Raw genomic sequence first — 13,023 nt, forward strand, 5'->3', positions numbered from 1 at the left:
AGTAATTGTACTCCGTACTCCGTAACGTATTCGGTATTCCACGCTTCGCATTTTGCAACGCGTCCACTGGGTTGGCGTGCGCAGCCGCCGCATACTCCAAGCCCCTCTAAACATCTTTCGCATCTCGAAATAAAAAGGCTCCTACTTGTCACCCATTAATTCTGATTCCCAAACTCTGGGCTGCCATAATTGCAATTGAACCCCCTTTCTTGATCTGTAATTAAAACTTTCGTCTACTGTGCCAGATTTGGTACATCGAATACAACCTAGCTAACCGTGTCTCTTCGAGCAAGTTCCCCCGCCATGGAGGAGAGCCAACGTGCCTCAAAAATTGAAGACATACAGGACAGGGTCGATCGAGACAACGCCTTGAAGGCCCATCGCGTCCTGCAGTTTATGCGCCAAGAAGACTTCTCCCCGTTCGATCTGGTCCGAACAATTTTCCATGTTGATGCATTTAGCGAACATGCAACAGACCTTAAGAATGCCTTACTCAACGAGGAGAACACTCAGACATTACGCGCAATACTTGATCAACACCATACATCTCAACTACTTGACTCTGTAACCCTGAGTTCGAGAAGCAATTGGAATCCGTTGCAATTCTGAGGCGTTTTCAACTCCCGATTCAAGCAGCCTGAGGACACTAACGGAGAAAAAGATGTGTGACCCTCAAGCAGCCCTTCAGTCTGTGAAGCAGCAAAGTCCGGATCTGATGAAACTGCTGTACATATTGGCAAAAGAAGAAGACGGGGAAAAATCAACCGAGTTGCTCACACTGCTTAAGCTCCTAGCCCATACCTACACGCCACAAAAAGCTGAATGCCCTGCAGCTTCAAGTTGGTTTGCTCCTGCACAACTCAGGTGCACCATGCCACATCCGCAAACTCTTACATCATATGGCCTTGTGTTGCGCAGACTGGGAGATTGAAAATGCGATCAAGGAAGCTTCTCACGACGCAGCCGACCAAATCGCTGCGATCGGACAACGTCCTAGTGTTGCTACAGCATACAACAATTTTGACTACATAGTGGGGCGACGGAAACTCAGTGATGAGGACGACTATTCGCTCCGAACTGTTACGAAGGGATTGGCATATGAAACCAATTTTATCCCAGAGGAATTAACGCAGAGCATGCTGAACCCGAACTTTAAACTAACCGATTCGATGTTCGATACCTCAGCATTTATCGATGATGATTTGGACTTCTAAGTCCATTCAACAATATACGAAGCACTTGCCACTGTTGACGCGCTAACACGTTCATAATTCTCTAAGTTTGTTGTATGAGACCCTACAGATGGTCTTCACCGAGCGTGTTCAAAGGATCTACGCAGAAGATCAGGTTGCTCCTCCCGGATTCCCTGTTGTCGATCGACTTGCGCCGTCCCAACAAAGTATCAGCCCTTTGTTATGGATATCGATGAAAGCACGCTTGCTGGATTGATGTTCTTCGAGAAATATCCTCTTGTCAGTACAGATGGGATGAGACACATATGTTCGCGAAGAGACTCCTTTTATTCTACGGTGATCAGAGGACCGTCTCTCATTTCTGCCCCGCGAAACTGCTACGAAGTGAGTCCGCCGCTATTTATGACCTGTTTGGCTGGGCCCTCCCTGTACCAGGCCTGTTTCACTTAAAGATGCAATGGATCAAGATGATTCATGATCATCATTACCTGGAGAAGGACATGTCATCGCCATCTACCTTGGCATATTTCCGCGAGCTTCTGTGCGAAGAGCATGTGCAACCTGACAATGCGGATTTTACGCTGGAAGAACTGGTCTTACATTGCTTTCACGGCAAGATTCTGGTGGCTCTGTTTGCTGAGCTACGAGAATATTTCGAGCTCGATCCTTGGAAAATCCGCGATTCGAAGGAATGGGATCAGCCATTCAACGAGCTAACCCAAAGGGAGCTTGAGAGCTGTATTGGTGAAGTTGCTTGAGGTATCCTCCATGGCGAGTTGGACTCGCCTGAGAGGCACCCGGAATTTACGAATAGTTTACACTTCCTCCGTCTTCGTCTTGCACGCGGCTACCTGATGCTGAAGCTGAAGACCGGCATCCGGTACGGGATCTGGGCTGGATCAAAAGGGCGATCGGCCATTCTATCCTCTTCTTCAGCGGTCGCCAGCGACAAAGGTTTGCGTGCGAGATGCTAGATTATTGGCGCCCCATCGCGATGGATGCCGCAGGCCAGACACTGCGCCACGCCATTTTGGTGAACTGTCTGATGAATTTCGGTGGGAAGAGCGATCCTTTTTTTTTTTTTTTTGTAAGCAAACTGTTTGATCGCAATCGTTAACGGCAGATTAAAAGTGCGCACTCGAGAGCAAGAGACGTATCTGCCTGGTATTCGAAAAACTTCAACACGCGGTTGTCGGCTCCCAAGCAGTTGACGATCTTGTCACGAGCCTTTCGGAGGTCTTTGATGTACAGTTCAACCCTCCTGGTCCTGATGAATCAGCGTCTCACGATATCCTCATGGTTGTGGAACGCGTTTTTCCGACCATGATAGAAGACTGCCCGTTCCCGCGGGACAAATCTAAAGTCGATATTCTTCCCAGCGAGGGCGCCGGAAACTTGCCAGAAATCATCGAGCGGGTTTATGAAGGCCAGGTTCAGGACAAGGATGAATATGGCGACATAATAGAACCCAGTGAAGTTGAAATCGACCGGTTTTTTGGAACAGCCGCTGAGGATGGGACTGAGTGCGCTATGGAAGGTCTACTTTAACCAGAAGAATGACACGAGGGGATATGGGTCCGACAGCAGAAGGCTGTATGCAGAGTTTTGGGTAGAGATAGGAGCTTAGGGCGGAGGGCTTGAGATAATTTTTTATGGCCGGCTGGGTCGGTGTCTGCTATCATCTGGCGGAACTTGTTACCGCGCTTAACAAAAAATGTACTTTTTACGATCATGTTGACGATCGCAGCAGGTACACAGTTTGAGAAATTAGGGTTGACCATGGGCAAGGGATTCAATCAAAATCCAAAAGATCCAAGCCCGTTAATTGAATTACAATCGTGAATGTACAGATACAGTCAATCGCAACCACTCCTCTCTCAGACTCCGAGGTTAACGCCTCCTTCTCTCCTCTTCCTTGCGAAGCCGCTTTGCATTTTCAGCGGCAATCATGTCGCTGAGATCCTCCTTGGAAGACCAGCCAGGATTCTGCTGCTGTTGCCGTTCTTCATTGTACAATTCCTGCAGTCGCTCCTTGCTGATTCCTCCTTCCTTCTGCAGCATATCCGGATCCATCGACACGTCGACATCGCCTGCTGCCTTCCGTTTCCGAGACTGCTCCTCGGCTCCCAGAACTGGCACATTGCCACTTTCGGCGGCTTTGAGATTGTAGACTCGCTCGCCGCCGAAGAAGCCCTGGACACGGCTCTGCTGTTCGGGGATAATCTGGTATGCTGTCCGCGGATGGACTGATTCTTCCGTCTCTGTTCCTCGGTTGTGTTTGCGGACATCGAACTCGCCAGAGATATTCATCGCAGTGCCAATCTCCGATGGCGCTGCCGAGGCGATGCCACTGGGTGTTTCGAGTCCGCTGGGTGTTTGCAGGCCATCGCCAGCCTCTTCCTCCTCTGCCTCCTCTTCCTCTTCTTCTTCCTCTTCCTCCTCTTCCTCCTCCTCCATGGGCTGCAGCTCGCCCCACAGCTCCCTCTCGACGGGCTCCCCTTGTTGCTGGGAAGTCTGCTGTGTCTGGAGGACTCCGAAAATATCACCACCATAAAGAGGACGGTTATGCTCATCGACAGGCGGCTTTCCATATCCACCTGGATGGTATCCCCACGATGCACCCGGTGGCGGAGGCGCATTCAACCCTGGAATCTTAAGCGCAGGATATGAAGGAGGCGGGCCATAGCGTTGTTGGTTGATCAACCAAGGTGGTGGAGCGCCCGGTGGCATGTTGAGAGCTTCCTTCAGCTCATCACTGAGCTCACCCGGTCGTAGATGACGGAGGTTAGTTTCAAACTCCTTGCCCTCATAGTAAACCTCGCCATATCTCGTCAATTCCGGTTTCGTTTGGAAGCGGAAGAACGCTTCGTAGAGTTTCTGATAATCGATGTCGAGTCGACCCATCTTCGGCTGGACGCGTTCTCTCATCTTCTGCTTCAACGTTGCTTGTTCCTGCTTTTCTAAAGCAGCATCTCGCATCTCGGCAATGCCGGTGTCTTGAATGAATTTGGGAAGGGCAAACGGAGGCTTCTCAATGCCACGTTTGGACGAAAGGTATTCCCGTTTCAGAGACCAGTGGCTCGGTACCGGAACGACATTTCGGTGGGCTTTGATACGGACGAGAAGTTTAGGATCCGCGGCGTCTGCATCTGTCCACTCGACAATCTCGGGCTTTGAGACCATTGCCTTCAGCTCTGCAATCGAAATCTTGTTCATCTGTTTTCGCTTTTTCTTCGACAACTTTGGCTTGGTCTCTTCCTCCTCGTCTGGAATCCCATCGTCATCATCCTCGTAGTAGACTTGAGGTTTCTCCGGCTCATTTTGCGTCTCCTCGGATTTCGCCTCGAACTTCTCGAGAATATCCTTGTATTCATTATATAAGGAATCGTCGAAATTCACTATGCTCGGCGCAATCGACGACTCAGTGTCACTCTTCGGTGGCGAACTGACTGACGGCGTTTCGCGCTCAGTCTCGCTGGGAGTCTGTCCATCCGTGGTCTGAGACGCCTATAATTCCATATTAGCAAGATATCGCGCAAAACGCGGGACTTTACTAACCGCCGCATTCCGTTGGGCTTTGCGCCGAGCTCTTCGCAGCTGGTTTTTCGTCGGCTTGGATGTCGCCGCCGGCATAGCGCTGGTACACTCGGCTATCTCCTGAAAAATCCACTCAGACGTGCAGTCAACTGAGAATCAATCTGAATTCAGAATGAGAAAGTCTGGCTACTCCTGGACGAAGCACGGCACGAAAGGCAACCCTATACAAACAACAACTGAAGGACACGGAGCTCTTGGACTAATCAAGATCTGATATGGGTCACGTGATCCTAGAACCATTACATGCGAGCGGCCGGACTACGAGCACTCCTTCAAGGAGCCATTAGACAGCATCAAAAGTATATACGCCATAGTTAATATCCAGAATGCACGGCATAATGCAGAATTCCCATTTCCGTATTGTACAATCGGTAACACATCTAACACAGGCCATGAGAACAGTTCTATACAGAATAGTATTGGTTTGTTTAAGGGCGTTACCACAGCAGAACGCCAAACGCTCATCCCTCTCATTGCCGGTCTTGACCATCGGATGTGTATTATGACTTCTTTTTGGCGGTCCTCGATTCTGGGAAAAAGCATCAAAGTCAGAACTTGTGCATGTCACCGCACCTGAGGTATGATGAGCAACATACCTTCTGCAGTTCGTCTCTTCTTCGGCCGTCCTTTGCCTCGCAACTTGGCACTATTGTCCTGCGTAAGCTCGACTGATTCCCGAGTGTTGCCCTGGCGTTCTTACATCTGAATGGCCTCCTCTCTATCATCCTCGGCCTCGTCGAACATTGTCAAATCAAGCGACTTGTAGGCGTCCTGGAGATCGCGGAATGCGACAGTCTTTCTCGGATACCATGAAGCGAGTGCTGGCCCTCGTAGCCGCTGCCGCAAGACTTTGTTTCCTAACCGCAGCCCATCGGGATTGAACGTCGTTGAAAAGATCTCACACTGGGCCTATCACCGAGCACCGCAAGTCAGAAAAGAAGCCAATTGGTGCGGATTGTCCTGTCTCACCTTCATAAGGTCCAGTATCCGAGACCTTGGGACAGACATTGTGAAAAAATCGTGATGAAGAATGATTGCGGAGAGAAGTTGCGATTGCGCATGTCCTGACCCATTCAAAGTCTAGTACCGAGTCACGTGACTTCGAACCGTCGAGATTCTGCTTGAGCTATCCTGCGACGCGCAGTTAATTCCTATGGAGCTTGACCTTAAAGAACCTGCCCGTTGTGCTAACAGCAGTCGCGCCAGACATGATCATGGTCTGGAAGACATTCCAAATCGTATAAGACATCCTGTTGTTAAAATGGGTACAAAACGATCCAGTCCTTCCTCTGACATTGATTCTAAAAGGCACAGCAATCTGAAAAGAGCCAAGGTGCGCACTGGGACTGAACTAGCTATACTTGATGGATCGTACTGATTGCCTCGCTTCGTAGAAACATGCGAAAAGTCGGGAGCGCAACTCAGAAAGAACGGTAGATAGTTCCTCCACATCTGAGACGAAACGGGTCATCGATCTGCTTGGACAGCTCACTACGAAGGTTGCCAATTCTCCAAATTCGGCTCAAACCCTTGGAGATGATGCGCGCCAGATCCTGCAAGCAGCAGAAAAGCTCGAACAGGAAGTCTCACGCGCGTGCTCTGCCATCAATGGTCAAATACCAGACAGTTCCGCAGATGACCGTGCACAATCTACGAAGAACGGAACGCTTCCGTCTCTTCCGTCCATCTTAGACAAGACACTTGAAAAAGCAGTGTTCACACATCCCGGTGTCGCACGACCCCGCAGTCCGGAACAGTTGGATGAAACGAGCTATGACAGACTAGAGATTTTGGGCGACGCCTACTTGGAAATGATGGCAACTCGGATAATCTGGGACCGATTTCCAACAATGCCCGCTGGGCGTATCTCGCAAGTCCGTGAGGAACTGATCAAGAATGAAACTCTGGCCGAGTTTGCCAGTCAATATGGATTTGACAATCGGGTTCTAGCACCACAGGAGCATCGAACTCAACCAAAACGGTGGACAAAAACCAGAGCTGATGTGTTTGAAGCATACGTTGCAGCGATTATACTGAGCAATCCATCTAACGGCTACCAGGTTGCTCGGGATTGGATGTTGCAACTGTGGAAGCCTAGATTGTCTCAGTTCAAGGCTCCTCAGACAAGACTCCAGAGCAAGGAGCTACTAGCCAAAAAGATCATGGGCAAAGGAGTCAAACTAAACTACGTTGAGGAAAAGCCGATGGAGATGTTGAGTGGTGGAACTCAACGGTTCTTCATTGGCGTGTATTTGACGGGTTGGGGATGGTACAATCAACATCTGGGTTCTGGATCTGGCTCCAGTAAGGCCATCGCCGGTGAAGAGGCCGCCCAGAAGGCGCTTGCGAACACTCCATTGATAGATGAGATTGCAGCTGTTAAACAAGCGCATATCTCGAAAACTGCCACTAAAGACAAAGACAAAGTCTGAATTCTATCTGTCGTCAAATAACGCACACTATCCTACGCCGAGCTCACTTGCCTCCTATTACTACTATTGGTATCCGCTTCGAAAACATTTGCTGGATGAGCGCCTCTTGTGCGTACTCAACTTTAGAATCATCATCCCGGGATTATCGACGCCGCGAACAGATACAGTACCGGTTGCTCATTGGATGATTCAACTGTCTGGATTATGGAATCAACAGAGTATACCTCGTTTACCGGGGCGCCTCGTACCACGCTCGGAAGCCTGCGTAATAGGAGCCTCGAAACCAGGAACACCTTCCATCTCCCACACATCCGGGCCACGTCTATTTCAATAGATCGAGTGAGCAGTGTTCCTGGAAACGAAGTCATGACATACCACTGGTGAGAGGGACCGAGACAGCAATCACGGTACGATCGCGAGGGAAGTTGGGCTATCACTTTGCAAGGATGATGAGCGCCAGGTTGTGGTTGCCTGGCGGAAGTACTGTTTGAAGGAAAAGGAAACCGAGTTTTCGCTAGAAGCAACGAAAGGAGAAGCTTATTTGCGCTTTTTGCGGGCAGGGGATACGTTATGCCGAACTTCGAGTAGTGCCGTCATGACTTGATCATGCAAAGCGGGATGGATTTACTACGGCGTGTGAAGGTATCGATCTGAGAATCAGTCATGCAATTGTCCCTCCTGCAGATGCATTAGAATGCGAGGGTACCAGGGATATTGGCTCGTTCAGAAAGACTTCCGGCCGATCTATGTGCTCGACGCCGTAACCAACTCAGGCTGCTCCTCTGGACTTTTACACTTTCCCTGTCCTTCTGTCAAAGGGTAGTTACTGTAGGATCCAAGGACTCCGCTATGGATGCCTAAGGTGGAAATGGACTGCGAATCGATACGAAATTCCTTCAGACAGGATAGAAGTATCTCGTATTGCGGGTTGTAATACAAACTGAATCCTGACCCTCCCAGATCAGGGGCCGTAGGCGTTATAACGTCCTCCTACACCTCTTCGCATGGCTCGTCGAGACTTACCCCCGGGTTCTCCTGAGGCTTTCAGCATTCCAGGGCATCGTCTACCTTATACCTGCAGGTATGTGCATGGTCGTCACACCTCCTTCTGGGAGTCTAGAAATTACGGGCGACCAAAGTAGCCCAAATAGTCTTCGTCGAACCAAGATCCCCCATTTTCCTCGTCAACTTGTTCCATTGCCTTACCTCCGTTGACTACGCATGGGATTTTTCTACATGTTCCCTTTCTTCCTACGGACTATCAGTTCGTCATGCATGTACATACGAACAGTTGGAGGCTCACTTGCCGAGCTCCGCCGTCAGCCGGACGTCTCAGCACCCTCTATTTGTATATAGCTGACGTTCAATGATGTCATAATACATTGAAGGCCATAAAGTAATGAGCGAATAGCCCGCTGTTGGCGACTGGTTCACTGCAACCAGCTACGAAAAATGAGGTTGAATGGACAGGCAAAATGCCAGAAGATACGATACATACATGGGGCACCATGCAGGGATATTCCTTCCACAAAGAAGTTGACGTTATCGATGGGAAGCCGAGCACTTTGAACGCCATTCGCCAGTACAATGTTGACTGTCGGATCCTCTTTTTCGAGACGGAGTTCGTGATGATGTGGCATCGCTAAAATAATGGATGAATGCAAAACATCCACCTGTTAACAGCATTCGGACGTTGATCCGGTGATCTCTCATCAATGAATTCGAAAGTTTGCGACTGTCAAGTCACGATCTACAACACCACACAGAAAATAGGCAGGACTTCCAGTACCCTTCCGCTCACTGGCACATTTCGTACGATAGGCTTCCGCCAGCAAACCTCCCTCCAGTGCCTGCCAACACCATAGCGGAGTCGAATACGGGCTCATCTGAGAATCAAGATAGCCCATTCCTATAGTATTCGCCGAAAGAATGAATGTCGAGATATTCCTTAGTCCATTTGACTTAGGCGAGGAACGTACGTGATTGTACTACACAGGCTCAACTAAACTTACGAAAGGAAGGCATCTCGTGAGCTTTTCCATTCCTCGCACCTCAGACCGGTCAACAGTATAACCTGAAAATACCTACCTAAAGAAGAGTTATCGTCACCACGCTAAAATTTGCCGGCCGCAAACATACATGTTTCAGCAAATGTCGAGTGCCTTCGGTGGTGATGTCTTGCTATTCGCGAACGCTATGAAATTGCCAAACTCGATTGAACCGTCTGAGGAGACAAAACGAACGTTTGATAAATTGAGAATAGCAGACGCACACGCACATCAAGCCAACCAAGCCAATTCTGACTTCAAGAAGCTGACCTACGAATGCCATTATCCAAAAGCGTCTGTCAAATATGCCTATGGAACTTCTTGAAGGTGCCTCCCGGAGAATATTTCCTTAACAGTTGTCAATGTGCATTGACGCCACTACCACTCTCCAAAAGCAGGTTCATGACCTCCATGTGGCCTCGACAGAAACAACTTGGACAGCATTGTCAAAACGGCCACATTGTGCAATGCTGTCGGCGTGTTCCTCCGACAGCAGCTCCACTACCTTCTTGTGGCCCAAAAAAGATCCCGAAGAGCAGTGCCATGAAGATTTTGTGTGTATTGAAATCGCCAGCCTCCTTGAACAGCTCTTCCTTGCTGGTTCAGGTAGGAAGAAAAACCATGCTCGAAGCAGCCTGGAGAGAATTTTCTTAGGTCCCTAGTGGGTTGACATGGAAACCTCTAGGCCACAACGGCAATTGCACCACCTCCTTGCGGCCAAAAGCCGAAGCAACGTGGAGAGACCATAGCGGCCACCTCGTACGCTGGTATTAGGACCTCTCCAAGACCAGTTGAACGATTGCTCGCAACCCCCCAAAGACGCTGTCTGAAGGACATCGCCATGATATCCATCATGCCTGTTGATAGCAGCGCCTCGCTCGCTTCAACAGCAGCTTTATCACAACCATGTCGGCCCCGGCAGAAGTAGCCTGGAGAAGAGCATCAAGAACCGACCTGTCCGTTGACGCCGACACCTCTTTCCATGAGCAGTCGGACTACCATCTTGTGGTCCTCGAAAGAAGCAACATGAAGAGAGTATTACCATCGAGAGCGACCTGTACTTTGGCATCAGCGCCGCCTTTCTCAAGCAGCGGTTGTGCCATCTCCTTGCAGCCGTCGGGAGATGCAGTTGGAAGAACATTGCCAAAATTAGCCGTTTTTCCCTGACGTTGACATCCCTCGTCGACAAGCAGAACAAGGTCATTGTAGCGTCTACCACAAGCAGCCAGGAAAGCCGTACCGTAACAACTGCCTCAAATGAGTACCGGAACCTCTCTCCATTGATGGCTGCACTACCTCCTCTGTGAGCAGCTTGAAGGGCAGTGCCAAAACGGCGCGCCCTGTGAACTAACATCGATAAATATTTCCAGCAGAGACTGAACTTCTTCCTTGTCACCATTGAAAGAAGGAGCCTGAGGAGCAGTGCCGTATTTTTCCACATTCAAATTAGCCCTCGTCGACAGCAGCCCAACAGGCGCCGAAGTTCAGTCAATGATGCATATTGAATAGGCTCGCCGTTGGTTTCATACTCTGCTGTACCATATCAAGAGTTGATCAGTCTCGAAGAGATCACACTTAGACCTGACTTTGCTAAAGGAGAAAGTCCATTCTTTTCTGCAGGATGGTTTCCTTGTCTCCGGAGACTTTAGCATGGTTCATTCAATGCTGAACAGAGTGCAGCACCCACGGGTATTCAGTTTCCCAAGTTGGCATCTGCTTATCCAACAGAGGCAGCAGATAGTCCAGGCAGATCAGCAACAACTTACTTGTGACTATGACATATCTAGCTGACCTTGCCACTTGCCCTTCGGTTCTGGATAGACCGGGATTTCCCTGCCGCCTCCGATGGGTGAGGAAGAACGGTATCTCGACGGCCAGGTCATTAAGGAGTGTACGTCCGACCATCCGCTGGAACTTTACTTGATATCGAAAGTAATGTGAAGCCAAAGATATGTTCGGTATCTCATATGCTTCGACTGTTCCGCGATCTTCTGACAGTCTCCCACTTCGAAATAATACGCACTCACCCGTTCTCCCATCGATGGCTAGATAAACTCCCTTGCAGCTCTGTCTAGCCTTGTCATCGCCACAACAACGGGCGACACCGGAATGTAGAGGACCTTCAGAAAGATGCTTCCACGCCATCATACGTGCGACCAGTAGTCAGGAGTTCGAGCCTTTGCTGCGAATTAGATCTCTTACAGCTTGTTGATGAGCCGTTATCTGTTACGAGGATGGCATTCCTTGATGCATCATCGGCGCACAAGACCCTGCCAGTGTCTGCAGAGTGGACAGGGTTCATGAGAATCCACCAGAGTTCAGAAAGGTCTGGACAAGACTCTTGAGACTCTAGCCTACTTTCTTGTTACTGAGAAGTGCGCCCCTCAATCAGCCCACCAGTAGTGGTTATGTCTGGAAGACTGGAGTATCGCCTTCGAAGCGTCGTCCCAGGAAGGTAAACTGTTGACACTGTGGCGTTCGTGGGTAGATAGTGCCCATTTAACGCCTGTGACGACATGGACTTTATGCAACTATGGCCCGCGTTAACTTGGGAACAGGCCCGGTCGCTGTCTCCCAATTTCCGAATCTCTCGTCCTGGAGGATTGTACGTGGTCGGTCATAATTGGACGCGAAGTCGTGTTGAACTTCAGTTCTTTCCCATTGTCGCTGTCATCAACACTCTTGTCACTGTTCTTCTTCCTCTAGGATCACCCGCATTTTAGTCGATAATGGCCTGGAAGTCTTGCTCGACATCCTTGACTTTCTGACTCTTCTGTTTTGAGAGGCGAACTGTCAGTTACGTATTGTTCACTCGAATTGCTGGAAATTCTGCTGATGTTCGCAATCGTCCCAGCCAACCACATTCTCCCATGTCCAGGAAAGTCGCACCTTCGAGAGAAGATGTCATATAGCAAGAACTTGATGCTCGATTATATGCGAATAGAGGTTGATCATAGACACTATGGTGTCTTCATATTCCTTCCGCCACGAGGGCATGCAACATGTCTCGAAAATCCGTCATTCTAATGGACATCATAAGCAAATCGAAGCTTTTCTACGAGACTCATATATCGACGCAGGCGGCTGTAAGGGCTTCCAGAGTCGGTCAGTATTCGGCAAGATGTACGATTGATACCAAGACCATGGGATACCAACTATAAGCCAGGCTAGCTGAGAACTTTCCGAGGGCTAACAACAATAGGTCTTCGTATTGGTAAGCAGTGTTGAGTGGTATTACGTTTTTGTTAGCTCTCGGGACCTTCCCAACTGGCCGGGCTCACAACTGACATGGCAATGTGGAAGCTGGTAAGCCCCATTACTTTTGACATGCGTGAAATATCAGGACCTAAAGTTTATACACACTCTGTAACGCAAAATGGACGTGGAAACCGACGCGGACCTCCAATCATCAATCCCCAGGACCAGAACCACCGACAATTCTTGGAGAAACCAAAATTTCCGGAGTACAAACACTACCATTGCGATGCGCAGCCGATTGAAAACAGGCCGACTCTGACGAAAAATTCGTATCCAGACAGCTGCCGATTTGTCGGAATACGAGTTCAAGAGCTGGAGGGGTGATTAGACCGCATATCCTTACCGTCAGCAGATATACGAACATCAGCGGGATAAAAGCTCCCTAAAAAGGGTCCGAAAGACAGTCAGATTGCATTGGGTCCACATCGCATTGAGAGCGGGAGATGGTCGTCACATCTGGTACCGGAACTTGAAAACGCTGATTGGAACCAGACA

The 13,023-nt window shown here is 49.4% G+C and overlaps 7 protein-coding genes across 7 annotated transcripts; 5 read left to right on the top strand and 2 right to left on the bottom strand.

Annotated features, from left to right (window-relative positions):
- Positions 1-899: 899 nt before the first annotated feature.
- Positions 900-1,214, top strand: VTN49DRAFT_8044 (uncharacterized protein; the record flags this gene model as incomplete). Its single annotated transcript, XM_069416381.1, has 1 exon — positions 900-1,214. One exon carries the CDS (start codon positions 900-902, stop codon positions 1,212-1,214), a length of 315 nt encoding a protein of 104 aa, XP_069272405.1.
- A 273-nt stretch (positions 1,215-1,487) lies between these two features.
- On the top strand, positions 1,488-1,951 carry VTN49DRAFT_8045 (uncharacterized protein; the record flags this gene model as incomplete). The annotated part of the gene is made up of 2 exons (XM_069416382.1): positions 1,488-1,577; positions 1,646-1,951. 2 exons carry the CDS (start codon positions 1,488-1,490, stop codon positions 1,949-1,951), a joined length of 396 nt encoding a protein of 131 aa, XP_069272406.1.
- Positions 1,952-2,489: 538 nt separating this feature from the next.
- Positions 2,490-2,820, top strand: VTN49DRAFT_8046 (uncharacterized protein; the record flags this gene model as incomplete). Its single annotated transcript, XM_069416383.1, has 2 exons — positions 2,490-2,716; positions 2,781-2,820. 2 exons carry the CDS (start codon positions 2,490-2,492, stop codon positions 2,818-2,820), a joined length of 267 nt encoding a protein of 88 aa, XP_069272407.1.
- Positions 2,821-3,083: 263 nt separating this feature from the next.
- Positions 3,084-4,826, bottom strand: VTN49DRAFT_8047 (uncharacterized protein; the record flags this gene model as incomplete). Its single annotated transcript, XM_069416384.1, has 2 exons — positions 3,084-4,700; positions 4,752-4,826. 2 exons carry the CDS (start codon positions 4,824-4,826, stop codon positions 3,084-3,086), a joined length of 1,692 nt encoding a protein of 563 aa, XP_069272408.1.
- Positions 4,827-5,073: 247 nt separating this feature from the next.
- On the bottom strand, positions 5,074-5,798 carry VTN49DRAFT_8048 (mitochondrial 37S ribosomal mS33 domain-containing protein; the record flags this gene model as incomplete). Its single annotated transcript, XM_069416385.1, has 4 exons — positions 5,074-5,319; positions 5,387-5,444; positions 5,491-5,699; positions 5,760-5,798. 4 exons carry the CDS (start codon positions 5,796-5,798, stop codon positions 5,074-5,076), a joined length of 552 nt encoding a protein of 183 aa, XP_069272409.1.
- A 253-nt stretch (positions 5,799-6,051) lies between these two features.
- VTN49DRAFT_8049 (uncharacterized protein) lies at positions 6,052-7,222 on the top strand (the record flags this gene model as incomplete). The annotated part of the gene is made up of 2 exons (XM_069416386.1): positions 6,052-6,123; positions 6,185-7,222. The coding sequence occupies 2 exons, from the start codon at positions 6,052-6,054 to the stop codon at positions 7,220-7,222; spliced, it is 1,110 nt and encodes a 369-aa protein (XP_069272410.1).
- Positions 7,223-9,737: 2,515 nt separating this feature from the next.
- On the top strand, positions 9,738-10,044 carry VTN49DRAFT_8050 (uncharacterized protein; the record flags this gene model as incomplete). The annotated part of the gene is made up of 2 exons (XM_069416388.1): positions 9,738-9,876; positions 9,956-10,044. 2 exons carry the CDS (start codon positions 9,738-9,740, stop codon positions 10,042-10,044), a joined length of 228 nt encoding a protein of 75 aa, XP_069272411.1.
- Between the last annotated feature and the right edge of the window lie 2,979 nt (positions 10,045-13,023).

The sequence above is a fragment of the Thermomyces lanuginosus genome (genome assembly GCF_041956635.1).
Source record: "Thermomyces lanuginosus strain ATCC 200065 unplaced genomic scaffold VTN49scaffold_7, whole genome shotgun sequence".
NCBI classification, from domain to species: Eukaryota; Fungi; Ascomycota; class Eurotiomycetes; order Eurotiales; family Trichocomaceae; genus Thermomyces; species Thermomyces lanuginosus.